Below are 24,299 nucleotides of genomic sequence, written 5' to 3' on the forward strand. Positions count from 1 at the left end.
ATTAAATATCAAAATAACAAGTATTAGTAATAAATAAGTCTTAAATAATAATAAATATTAGCATTTCTGTACATTTTCTTATACAATGTTGGTCGACCTTCGTAAAATCCACGAAGTAAAATAAGTTTTTATAATGGAATGAAAGATTTTCTAAATTTTGTTTCTAAAATTGGTCAGTAAATCGGCTTAATAAAGAAAAAGAAGACAAAAAAATCAAAAGAGGACAAGAATATCGTGTTTGACGCAACGATACGATGATCGAAAGCATCAAGTAATTTGAAAACGAAAATTGCCACTAACCTGAACAACATAAACTCGACCAGAACTTTTATTAACAATTATAATAACTCATTGTATTGAATAATATAATATTGTTTTCTTTTTATTATTCTTTTATTGTTCTGTTTATTAAATTTATTTATCTTTTTGTTTTTTTATAGATGATCTGAGTGATCGTATTGTTTGTTTGGACGCAGACCTTTCATACGGAAAATTTTTTTGGCGGCTCATTATAAATAACGGCACTATTTTCAAATAAAAAATGTTTACATCTGTATGAACTGTTGTAAACACATGTGTAATAAATTTGTATGTGTTTTTTATAATTGCAATATATGTCTATCAAAATTTTATTAAATTTATATATTTTTGAAATTACAAAAATACTTTTTTAAAAACAAATAAATTCATTTCTGTTTTTATTTTTATTATTTTTACAGCAGCAGTATAAATGAAATATGGACATTAAGTTTCAAATTAAAAAAATAATTGAAAATGGAAGTAAAGATACTGACTGGCTTTGTTTTATTGATCAAGTTAAAAAGAAATGTGATCGTGATATTTTACAAAGTTTATATTTAGCCGCATTTAGTAATATATCCCAAAATAAATCAAAAAGTTTCAAGAAGTTGCTTGTTGGTTTTGCTAATCTTCAAAGGTAAAATGTTATAATGGATTATAGTTCATCTATCCATCTATTCACCTATACGCTTATTTAAAAAAATATGTTGGCTATAATTGTACTACTTCATTTGTATTAGTATTGTAGCATTCATAGCTTACACATTAAATATATCACTAAAGCTATAAGCTATAGCTAAATGAGTCCCACAATAGCGTTGTTACGTAAAGTTAGAGTGGTTATCATTTAATCCCACAAATCACCTAAGTTAAATAAGATATATTCATACATAGTAATATACATTTAATTAAATACACAGTATGATTTGAATATTATATAACATTAAAATGCATGATTTAATTGTTTATTTTTTGGATTTATTGAATAACAAATAGTTTTAATAAAATTTAATATATTTTAAAGGTAAGTTTTTTTTTTACTTTTTTAGATTATTCTTAAACATTATAATACATTTTATGCTACAGATATTTATACTCAAAGCTACTTTATATTCAATTTTTATATAATTTTGATAAATATCAATTTATAAGTTTATATGATTTTATATATCTATATGATTTTTTTTTTGTATTACTGCATTGCAAAGTATTATCAACTTACTGTTGCATATATTTTTTCTCAGTATATCTGAAATATAATAATTATTTCAATGGATATTTAAAGGAACATCCTCATTATCAAAATAATTGTTTTAGCAATCTTGTTTTTGTGATTTTTTTTTTAACAAGTTTAACTCTAACAAGGCTTTTTACCAATATTTCAATCTTTTTCTTGGCTTTTAATCTGTATTCATTAAAATTGCATTTTCTACGCTCAAACTCAACTGTATTACTAGCACCTTGTGCATAATAGTTCGTGATGTTATTTCAACAAATGCACAGTGGGCCAGATATTAGACATGGTGGACAAAATTATTTTGATCTTTTTTTTTTACTTAAACCCTTTATATGTCCAAAGAATCACTTTTTATTAAGATATTTACTTTTATTATAAATTTTAGTTAAGTAGTTGCTAATACTAAAAATTATTTAACAAACTTTATAAAACTTTAAAAATGCTGATTTAAATTTTTTAAATTTCAAGTCATATAACTTCTTCAAATCGTGAAACTGAATAACAAACTCTTCTGGTGGAATAAACTTAAAATAAAAATTGATGCAACAAACTTTAAAAATAAAAATGCACACTTCAGAAAAAATGGAAATTTATCATTAGATTTGAAACTCTATTATTGATATTATTATATAATAGATTTAAAATATGTAGATTTCAATCTCTATTATTGATATTATTACATGTTTACGACGTTTTGAATAAGTCTGTAGATTATTTATCATCTCTATATATAATAATATATTATCTTTATTTTTAATCTATTAGCCGCAGATTCTGGGTGAATGATATTACAACGTTTTTATTATTATAAAGTCTACAAATAAGCAAGGCGCTCTTCATTCGTCACTATCTTCATTTTAACTTACCTGTTTGTAAACACTATACCCTGTAGCACCATCAAAATAAGTCTTGCATCTAAACGTCAGTTTAGTTAATTCCTTAGCATTGTGATTAGCACAGTAGTTTGTATATCACATAGCTTTTTAAGAGTGTGCTTTAGTAGATCTTTTAGCGGTATTTGTACTGACTAGCCATCTATTTGAATGTTCTTGGGATAGCATTTAGCATATAAAGATCTTATATAAAGGATATGTGGCAGTCATTTTTTCAGAACCATTTCTTAGAAGCTGGTATGTTGATTTTGATATATCACCATTAATAGTTAATGATAAAGTTTCATCAGGTGAATATATCTAAGCAGGTTTAATGGGGTTTTTATTTCAAATTTCAGAAATATTTTGCCAGTTTTGTACTTAAACTCACTTCTTAGTTTCAATTTTATTGCATGAAGTAATTTATGGCTATATAAAATATTAAAATATTGTTAGACTCTTTTTGTTCTGTTAAAAATTTCACACTTTTTTAGAAAAAAGATTTATTTCATTATACATGAAACCGCAACTAATTTTTGTGGTTTTAAAAGATACTATTATACTCAAAACAATTTTCAAAACTTTAAATGAGAATATTACAAATATATTTTATTATATGGTTTTGAATATAATAAATATTTATTTTTTAGGTTTTGTCCACTACCTGGCCCACTGTGCAATGGCCTGTGGGATACCATCTCAGGTTTTCTTAATTTTTACATATTATCTGTGTATTTTGTAGATAGGTTAAATTTGAAATTTCAGACTTCCAAGTGCAATTGTTTAGAAGTTATAGCCTTATAAACACAACACAGTGGTCACCCTCGATTTACAAATGGTTAAAATAGACTTCTTTAAAACCTTATAAATTTTTTCTCACTTTCAACAAGTGTCTTATTTTATCTAGAACTATTTTCTGCTAAAATAAAGTTAACAAAAGTATTTTTCTATTCATTTACAAGCCTTTACAGGTAATTTGTCTGATTAGTTACTCCTGTCTGTAATAAATTTGAAAAATGTAAGCAATTTGTTGCAGTTAGGAAATCAAGTATATCTAAAAGTATATTGCCTATTTGTTAAAAAAGTATAATTTTCAAGCCTTTTGAGATGCTTGTAAATTTTTCTTTGTTTTGATCTAAGATTACCAGCATATAAGACTATTAGACCCAACTATCTAAAAATGCAAGCATTACAAACTTGTCATGTTCATACCAAAAATGCCTGCTTTTTAAAATAAACTTATTTTTAATTATCAGTGGTTGAATGCATTATTGGAAGCAAGTGCCCCTTTAACCTGTCTATAGGCCAATTATAACCAATTATAAGTCATTTCTTAAAAAAAAAATATGGTTAATTGCCTCTCCTTGATCTGGTCTTTATAGTAGATTGGGGTACAAACAAAAGGGAATTGACTATTTAGAGACCTTCATTATTGTTTAAATGTGACACCTGAAACATAATTTACATAATTTAAGAGTAATGTATCTCAAAGTCAAAAACAAATTATATCTTCCAAAATAATGTTGATCTGTTTTTTAAAACTTCTGTAATATATAAAGGGTATTAAAAAACTTATAATTATTAAAAAAAAATTCTGAAAGAAAAATATCAAAACTTGTTACAAAAAACTTGTATTATAGGTTTGGTTTTTACTTTATAATTGATAATTAGTTGATTATTAAAAATGATTAATATATGATCATTTTTAAAATCTTTTTTTTAATAAGATAAAAGTAAAACTATCTTGTATTTTTGAGCTTAAGCTCATGTAACGTGACAATATTTTCACTAACGGGATACCAATGGATTTCTGGTGTTACTTGAAATAATCATCAGCATTTTGTAAGCAGCTGACACAAACAGAATCACATTTAAGAATTAGCACTTTAATGAGTATTGATTTCAATATTCATTGACTTTAGTGTGAGTATCTTACAGCACATGAAAAATAAAAAATTTATTTCTCATTAATGTTTTAAACAGCATGAAGTGAGAAATAATGAAAATCATTATTCTTTTAAACAGCATGAAGTGAGAAATAATGAAAAGTTCTTTTAAATAGTTCCTTTGACAGCTCAAATTCCTTTGTTCCTTTGAATATTATCAAATCATTTAGCAAGTACTTCATGTGTATTTAACAGCAGCAGTTTTAGATATACAAAGAAATCTAAAAATAAATTTAAATCTAAAGACATAATTTTAAAAATGTATTTAGTAAGATCTTGTTTTAATGAACTATTTTTTATACAATTTCCTTTAAAAAAATCAGGATTGACTTATAACAAAGAATGATATAAGTCATTTTAATTATTTTTAATTAAAAGACTATTATAATATAGGATACAAAACATTAATTATTAAAAAAAAACTAATGCACATAAACTTAGACAATAAAATGCTACATACCTGATGTTTTCACAATTTTTTGCAACTAAAAATATGTTCTTTGGTGTCCAAATCTTCAAAGGCAGATTTTCAATCAGCTTTTAAAAGGACAGTTTATCAATAACTTTTAAACCAGTACCACCAACTCCATCAGATGTATTGTGAAACAGGTTGTCAAATATAACACAATAAACTTTACTTTTAAAGGCCTCACATATATAATGCAAGGTCTTTAAAAGGAAACCTATCCCTAGAAATGAATGAAGAATTACCTGATTTTTGGAATCATAAGATGAACTTCATCCATAATTACAAATAATAAATTTTCAGTAAAATCTATTTGCATAATTAAAATAATTTGCATAATTATTAATTATGATTGCATAATATATTCATTTGAATTCAGGTTTTCTTTGAGCTGCTTTAAAAAGTATGTATGGGCTTTGTTAATATAATGATGTTTTGTGAGTTCGTATAAGTTGTATGCTAACTCTTCTTAAAATTCATCAGGGCTTTTAACTAACGTTTTTAAGGAGCATCTATCAGTTTTCAACCATTGTTTGTTAGTTATTTGATTAGATAAATCTCCTGACAGGTCATTTAATTCTTTTTCAATTTTTTTCACTTCTCACACCTGCATGTGTCATTGAAAGATACATGCTTCATTTTCTAACATGAAACATACATGTTTTTTTTTTTAATGAATATACAGTTAATAGCCATCAGATCTTTTGACTTTATTTCATTTTTTCATGTCTTTTACCATAAGATTCATGTTTTGATGCTATATTCAAACTTAGACTGTGTGTCAGATTTTCCAGCAAATATACAATGTTGTGGCTTTAAAAGGGCAAATGATGTCAATCTCATCTATATCATCGACTATGATTCTTTTATCCATTTCAGGTTCTGAAGGGTTTCATAAATGAGTTTCAATTTATTTTCAATGTTAAAACTATTAATGAAAATTTACATATACATGAGTTAACCTACAAAAACAGGACATGACAAAAAACATGTAAACATAAAATAATTATTTTCTCATTGTTTTTATTTGTTTTCCATAAGATTAAAATCTGTAATATGTTAGTTAATAATGTTTTTTTGTTACATAAATCTTTATTACTTGTGTACTGAATTATTAGCAATTTAATCAGTGATTTATTAGAGCTAATTCACCTGAATTTAAAGAAAAAATGCTTTCAATCTAAAATTAATTTAGATATTTTTAAAGTACATTTAAACAATAATAAAGCTCTCTAAATAGGTAATTCCACTTTATTTGTGCCCCTATCTACTATTAAGACCAGATCAAGGAGCAGTAATTAACCTTATCTTTTTCTTTTGTTAAGAAATGACTTATAATTGATTGTACGCTTCACACAGGCCAATAGACAGGTTAGAGGGCCACTTGCTTCCAATAATGCATTCAACTGTTGATAATTAAAAATGAGGTTATTTTAAAATGCTGGTATTTTTGGTGTGAACATGACAAATTTGTAATGCTTGTATTTTTTAGATAGTTGGGTCTAACAGTCTTATGTGCTGGTAATCTTAGATCAAAACAAAGTGTTAGAAAAATTTACAAGCATCTCAAAATGGCTGAAAATTAGACTTAAGCAAATGGGAAATATACTTTTAGATATAATTGAGTAAAAAACTTACCTGTAAAGACTTGTGAATGAATAGAAAAATACTACCATTAACTTTATTTTTGCATAATTTAACAATTTTCCAACTTTTTCCCAAGTTGAGGAGGTCATAATTTTTCTTTAATATGGTACAAGTTAATAAAAATCACTTTTTTAAAGAGAGAACTACCCAGAAAATAGTTCTAGAAAAAATGAGACACTCTTTGAAAGCGAGAAAAAAGTTTTAAAGTAGTCTATTTTAACCATATATAAATTTAGGAGGGGGGGCACTATTCCGTATTTATTAAGCTATAATTTCTAAACTGTTGCGCTTGAAAGTCTGAAATTTCAAATTTAACTTACATAATGCACATAATTATATGTAAAAATCAAGAAAATCAGAGATCTATCCCACAAAGATTTCTTCAAATTGGTTTAAATATAATGAACTGACCCTACTGCTACATCTCTTGAAAACCAATTGCATACAAACTATAGAAAAAATTCAATTTGTTATAATTCTTTTCCTATACACTCCACATGTCCACGTTCCTGTATTTTGACTCTTTAAATTTTGAATTTACTTTTGTCATAATTTTTGTCTTTATCCTGTATTGTATGTATGTATTTATCCTGAGCTCTTTTGTGTCCATTTTATCTTTTTAACACTGAAATCCTAAAATAAATTCTTTATGGAGCTTTCTATACAGCAGTAATAGACAAATGACTAAGCACAGAACCCTGATGCACACCGCCTTTTGTTTTCAAGTTATCATTCGTTCCATGTTTTTCTTTAATTGCTGGTGTGACTTTAATGGAATGCTGCTTTTTTGTGTTGACAATAATTTTTTCTAAATTCTTCATTCAAGCAGTTTTTTTTGCTCGTGCATTTTTTATTATTCATGTCTCATTTTTAAGTTTTTGCCATCCAGCTTTTATTCCCATGAAGAGATTACAATCCTGGATGTGTTTTTCAATTCAAGGTTTTTGGGACCAAAATTGATCATTCCCAGGATTGTTGATCCTGGAATCATAACAAGATATAGTATAATATCTGCAAAATAATAACTTTAATTAAAAAAATACATTTTTAGCAAAAAATATATTTGTTAAATGATGGCACTTTAAATTGCTGGGAGAAAAAAATAAGCAATAATAGTCTAGTAATATTAGGTTTGGCTGAACTTTTGACCTTCACATTATGCAGCAATAAGATATGCATAAAAAGACCTTTGTTGAACCACCACCAATTTTTAAAATCTTCTTACAGTTCAGTAATTTACACATTGCTGCCTAGCTTTTCTCATCCCATAGAAAATTCTAATTTTATTGAATACAAATTTTGCATTATTTAGAAACTTTATAAAAAATAAATTTGTTGTGATTAATAGTGATATTATGTCATTTTGAATTTGTAAATTTGAGTTTATATTGAGGGGTGTTAATAATAAAGGTTGCATTTCTTTCTTTTTTCTACAAATACAATTATGGTCAATGCTCAAACAAGCTATCATCTCTATAATGATAAACCAAAACTCATTCTTGCACAGCTATTTATTCAAAAAGTTGCATCCTTTTACTGTATATGTCTCTTCATGCTAATAAAACTTTTATTAATACAGTTTTTTTTCCTTGAACATCAAAAAAAACCTTATAATTCTTACCCATCTTCATTTTTTCCTTTTTTATACAACTTTTTAAGTCTTCAGTTATACGTTTCCTAGTATAACTTATTCTCTATTTTAAAGTAACTCATAACTTAATAGTGGTTACTTGCAATCTTGTTGGAAGTAAATTAAAGTTTAAAAATATATAAATGTATACCAGAATTAAATGAAAAGTAAATGTTATCATAAAATTATAAAATATCAAGCGTTAAAATTTTTTTTCTAGCCCCGGCTATCAACCCCTGCTAAATCTTATAATTTTGCCGGGGCTGGGGCCGGATTTGCAAAAAGTCTCATTTTTAGCCGGGGCCCTGGTCACTTACTAATGACATCATTGTAGATTGTTTTTAAGATATCAAAGCATTTTTTGTCTGACAATCAGAAAATTATTTGTATAATTTTCCATTAAATCCTAAAAAACATTTTTAATACAATTAAAAGTAAAACAATATATTTGGTTCATCAATTGTCAGGATTATTTTTAAATTAATATAACTTTTATAAAAGATAAAGATAAGAGTTTTTTGAAAATATGTAAATTTATATATTTGCTTTGTTTAATTTGTTGATCGTATTGAATATAATTAAATACATTAATTTTTTCTAGTAGATATTATATTAGTATAGTGCAGAGGATGTTCTGTTGCTCTAATTTTGAGGTGTGGCTGTCTAAATAACAGGTTCAAATCCTCCATTGGAAACTATGTTTTTTAATTTTAATTGTTTTATTCAAAATAGTTTTTTTTTTTTTTAAACTAATATTGTTGTTTATTTATAGTTACATTACATTATATTGTTGTTAATTATAGCTTATTTAGGTAAAAACAACAACTTAGATATCTTAAAATAAATAAATTCACAATGGGGTCATATACTGAAACTGTTATGAATTAAACTCACGTGCGCAAATAGATTATATACATTTTCATTTCTGTGTGTGATTTGTTATTTTTCTATACTTTTACAATTAAAAGCTGGGACATATGGCAATATGCATTCTATTATGATTTTTTTTTAACTTATAAAAAAAGTATTTTTTTTTATACTTTAGGTTACCTTAATGCTTAATTATGTAAATTTTTATCATTTTGTGTGTGTGTGTGTGTGTTACTGTCACAATAGTTTGAAAAAAATACAAACATTCTGTAAAGGCTATATTCCAGCTAGAAATATTTGACTACTATTTTTTATTGAAAATATATTAAATATGAGTTGTAGAGATATAATATTTCACTTAAATAGTAAATAATAGTATATAAAAAAAAGTATACTGCTGAAATTTATATCTTCCGTGGAATGAAAGTTTATTTATCTAGTAACTAAAATTTGTATTTTTCTGTTCCGTGCATGATTCTGCTTCAAGCTTAAATTATTCTTTGATGACATTACTAACATATACCATTCTTTGTTTACAAAATATTTAAATAAATTAGAGTTAAATGAGAGTAAATTAGAGATCACTAGTTTTATTATTATCAAAATAATAGATAAAAAACATATATAAGTTTCCATGCGTGATTTTTTGGAAATGCACTCTAGCAGTCTGCAGATTACGGCATATATTATAAAGTCTCTGTAAAAAAACGGAGAAGGAAAGCTTCAACTAAAACAACATTTTTTTTAATTTTATTGATAAGCATTTTTTTATTTAGTTTAAATCAAAAAAATTAAACTCAAACTTTTTTTTTAAACATATTTTTAAGTATATACACATTTTGTCTCATCACTTGGGGATCCCTTAACATTGCTAAAAGAAAAGTATATTTTATTATTTCCATTGAAACTGAGTGATTTGATTTTTTTTCTTTTGTTTATTTTTATACAGAAAGTTGTTTTGAATTTTTTTTATAAAAACTTTGTTAACTAAAAAAGCATGAAACAATTTTTAAAAAAATTGACTTTTTTTTTTTTAATTAAATAATTCAGCTAGCTTTTGTTTTATTAGAACCTCATTAAAATATAACATAAGTATGTAAATATAATCAATTATATTAAATGCTATAATAAATTGAATAGCATTTGTTTACTTATTAAACCATCATTTAAAGTTATCACTTTAAATAAAAGAGCATCGTATTGTTATGTTTTAGTTGTGTTTATCTTTTTTTTTTTTTTTTTTTGTTTTTTGTTTTTTAAGATTTCTTTCTTTTTTTTAGTACGTTTTTATTTGTGATGTCTCTTGTTTGTTAAGTTAACCTTTTTTTTTATACATTTTTGGAATGTTCTCAAAACATTTAAAAAACGGTGCTCAGGTTGAGTTTTATCATTTTAGTACACACACTGTTCTTGGCATGAGATTGCACACTATTTCTTGGTCAGAAATATTAACCTAACCTGGAATTCCATTTGTGTGCAAAATTAATACTCAATTTAAGTATTGCTCTTCATTGTAGATAATGCTATTTAACTTTGTCTTATGTTGATGTAATATGTAGGTGAAAATTTAGGTAATATACCTTGAACTCTTTATAAAATAAGTTTCTTATTGAAAAGTAACTTAAATGTTTCTTAAGATTTTTAGACTTTTACTACTAGTTCTTATAGACAAATTCTTATTAAAAAAAACATCTATTTCTTAATACCTAAAAAAGGAATATATAGTTTACATAAACTTTTATATATGTATACATTTTTTAATTTATAAATAAAAAAGTTAGTTTACAAATACAAAAACCAACATTTTTTTACAAATAGTTTGCACTCTCGATGTTTCTTGGGGTTTCTTAAATTATAAGAAAATCTTTTTTGATTTGATTTCATTATATTACTTTTAAAATAATATTTTCTATTATTGGAAGGCATTTTGTTGTTGCTTTAATTTTATTGATTTGAATCTAAAATGTTAATAGAACGTTTAAGTCTTTCTAGTTCTCGTCAAACAGTACAAGTAGAACATCGAGGACTTTAAAGCAAAGCTTTTTTCAATAGAATAGAATCTTAATTAAAAGAGCTTTTGTTGCAATATGCTTTTTTCGAATTATTTTGAATAAAAAATGATGGCATTTAGGTGGGTAGGAAGAGGTTTGTTTGCCATCCTCATTTAGTAAAAATTTTTGCTTGAAATCCTTTGATGTTCTATTTGTTCCTTTCAATGAGGTCTTGAAAGGAGTCTATTCTTCATTCTATTAACATTTTAGATTCAAATCAATAAAATACGAGCAACAAAAAATGCCTTCCAATAATAAAAAATATTGTTTTAAAAGTAATAAAATTTACATGTTATTATACATACATTATATTATAACACATTATACCTATAAAAAATTTGTTTTTCTACTTCATTCAGTTTATTTATTTTATTTTTTAGTGATATTGCTCCAGAAATTGCCCGAAAAACATTTCTTAATGTGAATTCTTTAGATGATGAATGTGCTGTAGTTTGTGTTTACTATGCTCAATTTGAATATAGACACAATAAAGATAATGCTCGAAATATTATTGTTAAGGGAAAATGTGATGGTCGAATACCAAAGGTTCTTTTGACTCAAGCATATCGAAACATAAAAAACAATAATGCAAATTTATTTGAGGGGATTAATGATCCATGGGATGAAGCGTTATGTGATATGACAGATACAGCTACTTTTACCACATCTAAAGCTTCTCCAGAGAATCAAGGTTTTTATCAAACCAAGTTTACTAATTAAATAATATAAAAATTAAATAAATTTAAACAAATGTATTATTGTTTACAACATTAATTATTATTCAATTTTTTATTTTCGTAATATAATTAAATGAATAAATAATAAAAGCTACAAGTTTAATTGCACACAATTAATATTACACAGTTGCATGTACTGCTACATAGGGGTGAGCAATTACACAGTTGCATGTACTGCTACATAGGGGTGAGCAATTACACAGTTGCATGTACTGCTACATAGGGGTGAGCAAAAATATCCCAGTATATCTAATATATAAAATCTTAAAATTTGATCTGAAAAAAGCAGACTGATTATCTGATCTGTATTTTTCTATAAATTCGGATTTGTATCAAGAATTATTAAAAAATTGGATATCCAGTTCTAACCTGGTTTTTTAATACTTTTTAAAAAAAATAAGAGTTTTATAAGTATCTGATCAGAGTGTGCAACCGTGGCTCAGCAATTATAGTTCTGGTTCAATATCAAGAAGATCGAGGTTTAGCGCTGTCTCAAGTCCAAGCAACATTGGTAAAAAACATTAGCTTAGAATGAATTTAATTTTTTGCTTTTTGTGCGCTCGTCTGTAGATGTTCATAATCATAACAGAATTAAATGTTCATTAATAACAAAGAATATCTTTAAAGAAGTTTTTTAATTCATTATTTATTTTATCATTAATAATATCATTAAAAAAAAATTCACTATTTAGTTATTAGTAAATACAATATCTCAGTATTTATTTTATCTAAATGTCTTTATTATAACTATAGAATATTCAAACTATTAAGATATTAAAATTGTTATTCATGCTAACGTGTTTTTAAAACACATTTTTGGCTTTGAAAATAGCTACTTAGTCATGTTAAAAAGGATATTGGCAAAGGAAAAGGCAAGAAATAAATGTCAAAAATAAATGAAATTTTTAAAAACGTTAACGCCAAATAGACTTATGATGTTGTAAATAGACTTTTTTACGGATATGTTCTTAAAAATGTAATTTTTACAACTTAAGAATATTGTTTATATATATATATATATATATATATATATATATATATATATATATATATATATATATTTATATAAATTAATTAATTTGATATTAATATTATGTGTTCTGAGTAAAAATTGCTTTCTAGATGATAAAAAAAAAAATATTTTTTTAATGCTTCATTTATTAACTATGGTTAAAATAAAGTGTTCATTTTATCTTTGTTAACCCTTAAACAGTCCATGCTGTGTTATTATGCAAACTGAAAGTGAAAGTGGTTTCCAAATGCCATAATATTATGCAAACTAAAAGTGGTTCTTAAATGTCCATGCCGTTATTTTATGGTTTTAAGCATCTTCTCCTATTTCCTTCTTGTTCATCAGTAATTATACATTTAAACGTCACAAAATTTATTACTACATAATTACAGAACTTTTACTTCAATAATTAACTTTTACAAGTGTTTATATGGTAGATAAGGAAGTTCTTTCAGTGCAAAAATCATTATTAAAAAGCGAATATTTACTTACGAAGATATTTGATGAATGATTAACGAAAAGATATATTTGATGAACAATTAATGAAATTGATAATGAAAAACTAATGCTCAAGAAGGTATGCAGTATGTTACAAACACAAAATTCGAAAAGATTCAAGATATGAATGTGTGTATGTGATGTAGGATTTTGTGCAGCTCCATGCTTTGCCAATTGTTAAACAAAAAGTGAATATACTTTAAAATTTTTTGTTTATATAGTATGACTATATATTCTTAAACTTGAATAATAACATTTTTTAATATTTAATAGTGTTAAAAATAGTAAAATACTTTTATTAATTTATTCATAAAAAAAATACAATATTTTTCAAAAACACGGGACATTTAGAGACCATTTAAAAAAAAAAACTGGACTAATAGCGACCGTAATTTAAAAAAAAAGCTGGACAATTAAATGAGAACAAACATTGTCACATTGTTGGCTAATATTGGCTGAGCAGTTTAGTGGTAATTTACAAAGCTGATGCATTTTGATATTTGTAAGTGTAAATAATGCATGTTGGTCAACTGAATAAAATTATATTACAGGTTCATATAAAGGAGCAGGCAGATGGGTCATATAGACCAAAGTACAATTATTAAAGTACAGTAAGATCTTGGAGTTATGGTATTAGATAATCTAAAAGTAAAGGTATGAGTTAAATATAGATTTGGTGACAATAGCTACCTATTGTCAGCAAATCAAATACTTGGCTGTTTTTTGCAACTCAGGCTTATGATGAAAGCTGTATCTTTGCTATAGACTCCATTTTAAGTTTGCAATGCATTGGTTACTGTTTATATAGTCTGACATTCTAAAAATACAGAATAATTCCTTCAATAAAAAATTTACTTAATAAACATTATATGACTTTATTACAATTGAATGCATTTAGAAGTACGCTGTAATAACAACAATTTGAAAAAAAAGTGAATGAGCAATGGAAAATCTCTCATAATTTAGAGTTAATTGAATAGATTTTTGAATTTTATTTTAAGACTTTTATTGAATAGAAAAATAATTCTTTTGTGGATGATCAATTTTTTTTAAACAGGCTATGGCCTATTAGAACAAATTTAATCAATCATTGTCTTCAAAGAGAAGCTTAATGCTTATCTCCAATATTCTTAAAGTATTTTTATTTATTGATTTCTGAATAATATATAGTTAATAAATAGATATAAATAAATATAATATATAGTAATAGAACGATATTACTTATAAAATAATTTATTTTATATTTTATTTAAAATGAAAATTTCTTAATCAATCATTTTAGATTCACATTTATTTTATTCGTCTAAAAGTTTATCTTCATTTCCTACTCGATTACCAGTTAGGTCAGTACAAAAAACACAATCAACCTCTGCTTTGATTAAAGGAACCAATAGCTCATGCAATGATTTTAAAAGGCATGACTTGTCAAAATTGAGTTCTGATGATCATAAGCATACAAGAAGACATGGTCCAAGTTTATCACCTTTTTTTGAAAGAGACTCATCAAAACTTTTCGAATTTCAATCTACAACTGCTAAAATTATAGAGAGTACACCATATGATCTTTTTAATTGTAACCAATCTACTAATAATTTAGTTTTCGAAGCACCCATTACAGTAAACACAAAATGCTCTGAGCAGACTGAAAACTCAAGCTTACCATCTGAATGCCGAATAGCTACGCATGAAACTAATGAACTTAAAAATAACAATGTCAATCATTCAAAAAACAAGTTACTAATGCGACGTTCTATTGCATGCAGTGGTTTAGTTTGTAATGAACAGACACTTACTGAAGATGCAAAAAAAAAAAATATAGTTTGTACTAAAGAAACTATTCAAAATTTGGATCATTGCAATGAAAGAGTCCCATTACCAGTTTTACATGAAAATAGTAATTTTGATATAGTATCTTCTTCCTGCAGTGGTTTAGTTTGTAATGAACAGACATTTACTGAAGATGCAAAAAATGTTAATTTAGTTTGTTCTAAAGAATCTATTCAAAATTTGGATCATTGCAATGAAAGAGTCCCATTACCAGTTTTACATGAAAATAGTAATTTTGATATAGTATCTTCTTCCTGCAGTGGTTTAGTTTGTAATGAACAGACATTTACTGAAAATGCAAAAAATGTTAATTTAGTTTGTACTAAAGAATCTATTCAAAATTTGAATCACTGCAATCAAAGAGCCCCATTATCAGTTTTACATGAAAATAGTAATTTTGATATAGTTTCTTCTTCTTCCTCGTCTTCTTTAGTTCTGAATATAGCCAATAACCAGCCAGAATCTTGTTTCAAGCTCAATGAAAGTATTCCAATTGAACATCAGCTTCAAAAAGACTTAGTTTTAAAAATAGAAAATAATGATATATATAAACTCAACAATAAAGAGAACGAAATACCAAAGCAAATATCCAACATTTCACTTAAGTCTGCAAGTCTATCTCCTAAGAAAAAAATACTTGCAGAAGAAGTTTCAGGTGAACAAAAGAAGCTTATTAGCAAAGATTTTTTTGTAAATGGAAAATGCTACAAAAGAATTTCGTTTATAGGAAAAGGTGGTTCTTGCAAAGTAAGATTTTTTTTTTTGTCTGAATTTTAATTTTTTTTTTAAATTTTACTTAATTTGCTAAACTTTGCTTAGGTTTTTCAAGTACAAAGTGAAACTGGCGAGACATTTGCTTTAAAAAGAGTGAACTTCGAAGAACTTGATTCCTGTACATTAGATCTTTACTTAAGTGAAATAAAATGGTTGGAAAAGTTCAAAGATAGTCCTCATATTATACGAATCTTTGACTGGTATTTTTTTATTTGTGTATTCTACGCCTGTTATATGTTTATGTTCATTTTTTATATGAATTTATTTTTATAGGGAAAATACAAATAGTTCGTTATTAATTGTAATGGAAAAAGGTGATACAGATCTTGGGAATATACTTCGAACTGAAAAATTTTTATCTATTGAAAAGTTGAAAGATTTCTGGAAACAAATGCTATCTGCAGTCCTTGCAATTCATCGTGTTGGTGTTGTACATGCTGACCTAAAACCTGCAAATTTTTTGCTTGTTGGTGATAAACTCAAGCTCATTGACTTTGGGATAGCCAATGGGATTCAGGTTAGTTGTGTTTTATAAATGAATATAAAATGTTTTAAATTATTTTAAGAATTTCAAATTTTTATTTTATTTTTAGGCAAATAAAACAAGTATAACTAGAGAATTACTGATGGGGACATTAAATTACATGCCACCCGAGGCTCTTAATCCTGACATCAACCATGTTAATGGCGCTGCTAAGGTTTGACTATATGTATTTTTTTATTATAATTACTTTCATTTATGTAATAAATTTTTGATTGATAAGTGTTAATTACAACTAATTATTATTAATTAAGTGTTAATTCAAATTAATATGTATTAATTAGTATTAAGTGTTAATTAAAATTAATTAGTATTAAGTGTTAATTATAATTAATTAGTATTAAGTGTTAATTATAGTTAATTAGTATTAATTAAGTGATAATTATAATTAATTAGTATTAATTAAGTGATAATTATAATTAATTAGTATCAATTAAGTGATAATTATAATTAGTTAGTATCAATTAAATGATAGTTATATTTAATTAGTATCAATTAAGTAATAATTATATTTAATTAGTATCAATTAAGTGTTAATTATAATTAATTAGTATTAATTAAGTGTTAATTATAATTAGTTAGTATTAATTGTAATTTTTATCAACACATCAAATTGATAACCTTAACAGTAGACCTTAGGTAGGTACCATAATAACAGTAGGCCTTTGATAGTAGACTTTTAAACTTAAACCCTTTATATTTTTTTTGCATTTTTTCTTGAAAAAAATTTCAGGAAAAAATGCAAGCTTTTCAAGAAAATATTCAAAAATATTTTAGAAAACCTAATTTTTCAAACTCTATTTTAATATATTATTATGTCAATGTTTTCTTAACTGAATAATTTATATGATAAAATTTCTTTGTTGTACTTTCTATTTTATCTAAAAAAATTTATTTATTTCTCCTGTTTATTTGTAAATAAAATGTTATTTAATATAAAAATTTTGAATATCGCAATGAAATCACTCAAGCAAGAAACTAGCTATAAAAAAAAGTAATTTAAACTTAATTTAAATTTTTGTTTTGGTTGAATTTTATGTTTGCAAACTAATTTTTAAATTAGTTTTTTTTTTAGAAATTCTTAACAAAAACTAAGTTGTTATGGAAGATGTTAAATATTATTTATTAGACAACAAATTCCTCTCAAATTTTTTTAAGTCATTTAAACATTTAAAAAGTTATTAAAAAACAATTAAATTCAAGAGTGAAAAAGATCTTCAATAACAAAATTTTTTACCTTAATATTTTTTACAAAAATTTATTAGTAACAAAACATCTTTTTGCTTTTTGTGCTTATTGTGTAGTTATGTAATATGTCTGTTTAGTTAACTAATGTAAAACACTTTTTTATTTTAGATACACAAAGTTGTGTTTTTACTTTTTTGTTTACATACTTAAAATGTCCTGGGTTTGTCAATCTTGTTTACCCAAAAAATACATAATTAGTAAAGAGTTTTTTTGCAAGAAAAAAATGCCATGGACCTGCTTCTGACCATTAAACAACTCAAATTTTTTTAAATAATAGTTTTTCTTTTGTGTATTTGATTTGAATTTTGTAAACTTCTAATAAGATTAGTTTTCATTTTACTTTTAATTAATTTAGTTTTGATTTCCTTAATATCTTAATTAATTGTTATTAAAGTTGAACTAGTTTCCATTCCCCAATTATATTTTTACTTCATAAAAAATGATTTTTTTAAAAATTTTCAAAATATTTTGTCTCAATTTTTATACATTTGTATAATGTAAAATATTCTCTATAAAACAATACAAAACAAAAATCATAAATTATTTTTTCTTTAAAAAATTAATTGAATTTAAAGCTAAGCTGTTTATTTTTACCCCAGTTAAGTAATTTATTAAGACTGGAATTTATAGTTGTGCCATCAGCAAGTAGGGCCACTTAAAATTATTTGGAAAATTATTAGGGTGAAGATAAGTGAGGAACAACATAGAGCCTTGTGGTACCAAAGAAGATACTGGAAATTAAAGATAGCAATGTCTATCATAAACAAAACTTTTCCAGATATACCTTTATATGACTTTTTATATTTAATTATATAGAAATAAACATTTTTGATAGCATTTTTTATAGAAAATAATACAGTTTCTATAAAAATTCTATTAGATTTTCTATAGATTAAATCTTTCAAAAGTTTATAGAAATTCTATAGGACTTTTTATAAACATTAACTTTAGTTTTTATAAATTCTATTACATAAACATGTATTTTCAAATAATTTAACTTTAAAATTTCATTTTCTCATATATCAGATTTTGAACTTAAATGAATGTTTATGTTAATCATAGATATCTCGTGAATCCGATGTTTGGAGTTTGGGATGTATACTATATATGATGGTATTTAAGAAAACACCTTACCAGCATATTCGAAACCAAAATGCAAAAATGTTAGCCATACAACGAGGTGAAGAAATAAATTTTTCAGGAATACGAGATCAAAACCTTTTACACTGCTTAAAGGTAGCTTTTTATTTAATCTCTTGATAAACTCCAATTTTTTTAAAAAGATAATAAAAAGGTAGCTTTATTTTTATTTAATCTCTTGATAAACTCCAATTTTTTTAAAAAGATAATAAAAAGGTGTCTTTTTTTTGTAACGTTTAATATAATATTTCATTTGAATATAGATTTTAGCTATTTATAATAACAGGCCTTGACATCAAGCAAAATGCCTTAAAAACTGAACTCATGTCGATATATTGCTATATAAGGTCTTACTAATTTGATTTTTTCTTTTAAGAAACGCCAACAAATAATATCATCACAATAATAAAAAATTACAAAATATTACTGTTGAAATGATGATTATATTTTTCAGTATTTTGAATTTTCAGAAGAATTTCTATGTTATAATAAACATAGTTCAAAGCACAGTGACATAAAAACCGTGAAGTATAACAGCATACAGAAAACGTTATATATTATTAATATTACACTCTATTAATATTCAGCAAATCTCCAATAAATTAATCAATATTAATATTCAGAAAATCTTCATATTAATATCCAGATAATCTCTCTATTAGTTTTATTAATATTCAGATAATCTCCGTATTCGTTATGAATATTCGTGTATCTTCATAAATTTTTATTTTACATTTTTGCACATACCTAACAATTCCATGGAGCAACAAAAAATATTTGACATATGACAAAAAACACGTAATTTTAATGAACTTCACTCTCATATCTTTTTTTATTGTTAATCAAGCACCTTGATCAGTTAGTTTGAGTTGTTTATTTAAAAAAAAACTTTTTTAAAAAAGGTTACCTTTTTAATTTAAGAAAAGTTATACTTCCCTTTTTTTTAAAAAAAAAAAAAAAAGAAAGGCTAGTATAGTCTTTTGTCTATTTAAACCAAGTATTTATATTGTCTTGAAGAAATGGTATTTAAAATTTTTGTGAAGAAATTATGTTCCATATTTATAAAACCATATATTATGCATATTGTGATTTTTTCCTTCTCGTGTTTTTTGTTTGGTTTTTTGTGCTTGGTAAAAGTTTTTTGGCAGCGTAAAATTTTGTGCTTGATTTGACAGCATAAAATGGGGTAACTTTGTACAAGTTTGATAAAGAATCTAACTTTAATATTAAAAGAAATATTTTCCTGAAGCTATTTTAATGTTAAAAGTTGCGCATAACTGGTGTTATTTAATTAATAAAATGGTCTATTCACTTCATTAATCAAATCCAATAGTTTATGGAATTAATGCGGTGGATCAAAGTTACCCAGCAATAGGTTAACTTTGTTATAGTAGTTTATGTTTTAATGTAATTTCTAATAGTAATTTGAATTTTAATCTGCATTTAATGTAAATTAAATTTATAGTTAGCAATTATTTTATAAAAAGAACTAAAATAACTAAATGGACTTAAAAATGGGCATTTAAAAGAAATAGAAAAAGTACTAATCTAATTTATAATGTGACTAATGTAATTTGAAAGTATATATATATATATATATATATATATATATATATATATATATATATATATATATATATATATATATATATATATATATATATATATATATGAGACCGTCAGCTTCAATACCGGCCCTTTGCACTAAAGCAAATTTTACAGGGTACACCTTTATATATTTGAACGCCACTTCACTAAACAACAAGTTTGAGGAATTTAAAGTATTGTGTCACCTGAATGAACCAAACATAATCGGAGTAACGGAAACATGGTTTAGTGAAACTTCAATTACGTGTGTGGAAAATTTTTGCTTATATCGTAGCGACAGAAAAGATGGCCGCGTGGGCGGAGGAGTTTGTATTTACGTGAATAGCAAAAAAACGTCTTATGAAGTAAATGAAAAATGACTATTGACGACTGACTTAACAAATCTGGACTGTACTAGTTTTCGGGAACGACAAATATTTGGTAGGATGCATATACCGACCAAACGATGTGGTAGATATGGAACTGTTCAGAAATGTTTTCAGAACTGCAAGAGAATATGTGGACAAACGGGGTTTTAAAGATCTTTTAATAATGGGTGACTTTAATTTTCCGAAAATTGAATGGTCAGATGGAGCAGTTCATGCAATAAATTCCAGTGAACACTCGATAGAACATCATTTCTCGGAAATAATAAATGACGAATTTCTAATTCAGCACGTCGCGATACCTACTTTTCAACTAAACGAATCAACGTACGAGAATACATTGGACTTACTGTTCACAGTAAACGAACAAAGATTATTTCAAGTTGAGACAAATGCGGTATTAGGGAATATAAGCAAAGGACATCTTGTAATTTGCTTTAAATATGCACTCAATCACCATGAGACAAAAACTGTAGCTAGCAATCGGAAATATATTTAAAAAAAAGCTGACTTCGCAGGAATGAACAAATTTTTTACAAATACAGACTGGGTAAACATTTTTGATGCAATTAATGTCCAGGAGATGTACGACACACTCATTTTTTATGTTAACGAAGCTTGTCAAAAATATATACCGTGTCACAGCTCGAAAAACAGGACTCTTAAAAGAATTTTTTGGATTGACAATGAACTAAAAGAACTTATGAAGAACAAAAGATGAATGAGACATTTAAACTGTTGCACAAATTGGAAAAACAAAAATATGGTAAACGAATACAAAGCATTGTGTAAAACAGTTAAAATTGAAACGAGAAAAGCCAGAAAAAAATACGAACGCGAACTGGTCTACAAATCGATTAGAAACAAGAAGATACTATTTAAATATGTGAACGATCAACAAAATGTAAAGAGCTCAATTAAAGCGATAAAAAACGTCGAAGGAAATGTTACAAATACGACTAGTGAGATTGTTGACATTTTAAACGAAAATTTTCAAAACTCTTTCACTAGAGAGGGCGACCAAGTATTACCAGAATTCGGATTGAGATGTGGGGGTAAATATTTAGATTTTGACGAGAGTGCAATTAATTACAGTGACGTAGAAACAAAATTAAGCAAATTATCCATTGAGAAATCATGTGGAGTTGATCAATTGAGTACTATCATTTTAAAAAATTGCGCTGAAGGACTAGCAATGCCAATCACATTGATATTTATGTCTTCGATTGATAAGAGTGAACTACCTAAGCAATGGAAATTTGCGAACATTACCCCAATCTTTAAGAACAAAGGCAGTAAGCTAGAAGCGAATAATTATCGACCAGTATCACTGACTTCTGTGCCGTGTAAAATTCTGGAAAGCATAATAAAAGACTCACTTTTGGCACATTTTACGAACAATAAATTTTTATCGAAGTGTCAACATGGATTTGTTAAATCTAGATCATGCACGACAAATCTCATGGAAACTGTGGATTATTTAACAGAAAATATTGCACTGAATCGTCCGGTAGATGTGGTTTATTTAGACTTTGCGAAAGCTTTCGACACAGTGCCACACAAAAGACTCGTTTTAAAATTAAAAGCGTATGGAATTACAGGAAAGCTGCTAAAGTGGTTAGAGGAATTTTTAAAAGATAGAAAGCAACGCGTAGTCAACGGTGATACTGTTTCGAGCTGGCGCGATATCTACAGCGGAGTTCCGCAGGGATCGTAATTGGCCCGATATTGTTTGTTTTGTTCATAAATGACCTGCCAGATAGAATACAAAATGTAGCCAAGCTCTATGCAGATGACACCAAAATAATGATCGATGTGAACTCAATAGAGAAAATAAACAGTCTTCAACGAGATATAAACAGTGCTTGAGACTGGTCTAAAGAATGGTTAGTGAAATTCAATAAAGAAAAATGCGAAATAATACATTATGGAAGTAACAATCCAAAACACAATTATTCTATGGATAATGTTGTCCTAGGACAAACTACTATTCAAAAAGATCTAGGCGTATTATTCTCAGCAAACATGAAATGGAGACAGCAAATTATATCTTGCAGCTCGAAGGCAAATAAAATGCTGGGAATGATTAAAAACACATTTGTGAAACTGGATGTGCAGACTCTTAAAGTCTTATACGTGACGTTTGTTCGCCCAATAATTGAATTCGCGGTTCCAGTGTGGTCCCCTCAGCTTAAAGGAGAAATAGAACTGCTCGAGAAAGTTCAACACAGGGCTGCGAGACTCAATCCGACTCTGGCAAAAATGAAATACGAGGAAAGACTGGAGATTCTTGGCCTCAGCCCATTATGTTGAACGCAGACTTTGTGGAGATTTGATCCATTCTTATAAGTTATTAAATAAGATTGAAAATGTGGACTTTTTAAACGGTTTCAAGCCTAATGATTTTCAAATATCTAGAGGAAACGGTGTCAGGTTTGAATGCGAAAAAACAAAGTGCAACTTAAGACACTCATTCTTTACTAACAGAATAACAAAACCATGGAATAAACTACCTAAAGATGTAGTTAATGCAAAATCAGTAAACAGTTTTAAAGCACAATTAGACAATTGGCTCCTTTTAAATAAAATTAATACTGACACGGCTGTCTAAGTGTGTTATTAATACACACACTCGTCGTCTTCGGGCGGCTACAGCATCTACTACTACTACTACCTTTTTTTTTGTGCAAATAAAAAATAAATAAAAACATATACACCTCATGTTTAGTCACTAATGAATGGTTTTCTATGTGAATATCAGTAATTGTGATTATCATTGAATGGAAATATTTAATTAAAGGGCATTTTTTTCAAAAAAGAGCTGGTTTTGATTCAGCCACTGCACATTTTAACAACATTTTAATTGTTTTGTGATTAATTTCGTTAGAACTCATGGTTATTTAAAGTCCACTGCGATTTCACACGCTTTTCAGTATATTTACACCATCTATGGACAATTTTAGAAAACTCTCTCCCCCCTTTTTTTAGCAGGATAGCCCGCTAATGTTTCCAATAAGTTAAATATATTTCGAAATAATTTTTGCCATGCATTAAATTTCTATTAAAATGCAATAACGTAAGTAATTATTAGTGGTCATAAAAATTGAAGAAATACCTGGATCACATGTCATATAAGTTTTAGCTACCTGGGTTTTATAGTAGAAGAAACAAAACACTGAAAAAAATTTTAATGAGAAATTTATTATGGTTCTTGCAATATGATGTTTCATTATAAAGTTTTAATATAATATATGGCACATTCAGCGGGCAGGTGTTATTAAATAAATTTATGGTGTACATAAAATTTCTGCTAGACATGTATAGGCCACAAATACATGTGTGAACAACATTTAAAAGATTAAATTTACTTATATAATAATTAGCAAGACAAAAAATATATAGCTTTCTTTTTTTTATATGCACTTTAAAAAACACATTAAAAAGGCAATCAATGTCATAATAAAAAGTTCTTTACAATAAAATAGTTTCAAATTCAAAAAATTTAAATTACTAAATCCTAACATCAACAT

The 24,299-nt window shown here is 26.1% G+C and overlaps 1 protein-coding gene across 1 annotated transcript in view; it reads left to right on the forward strand.

Annotated features, from left to right (window-relative positions):
- The first annotated feature begins 703 nt into the window (after positions 1 to 703).
- The window catches only part of LOC100204319 (uncharacterized), a 32,470-nt gene continuing 8,874 nt past the window's right edge, over positions 704 to 24,299 (forward strand). The window contains exons 1-7 of the mRNA XM_065790526.1: positions 704 to 937; positions 11,400 to 11,710; positions 14,549 to 15,840; positions 15,913 to 16,067; positions 16,141 to 16,384; positions 16,461 to 16,565; positions 18,719 to 18,892. Of these exons, the coding sequence (XP_065646598.1) occupies positions 738 to 937; positions 11,400 to 11,710; positions 14,549 to 15,840; positions 15,913 to 16,067; positions 16,141 to 16,384; positions 16,461 to 16,565; positions 18,719 to 18,892 (2,481 nt within the window). The 5' untranslated portion in view covers positions 704 to 737. The remainder of the gene's footprint in view (positions 938 to 11,399; positions 11,711 to 14,548; positions 15,841 to 15,912; positions 16,068 to 16,140; positions 16,385 to 16,460; positions 16,566 to 18,718; positions 18,893 to 24,299) is intronic.

This window comes from Hydra vulgaris, chromosome 02 (genome assembly GCF_038396675.1).
Source record: "Hydra vulgaris chromosome 02, alternate assembly HydraT2T_AEP".
In the NCBI taxonomy this organism is placed as follows: Eukaryota; Metazoa; Cnidaria; class Hydrozoa; order Anthoathecata; family Hydridae; genus Hydra; species Hydra vulgaris.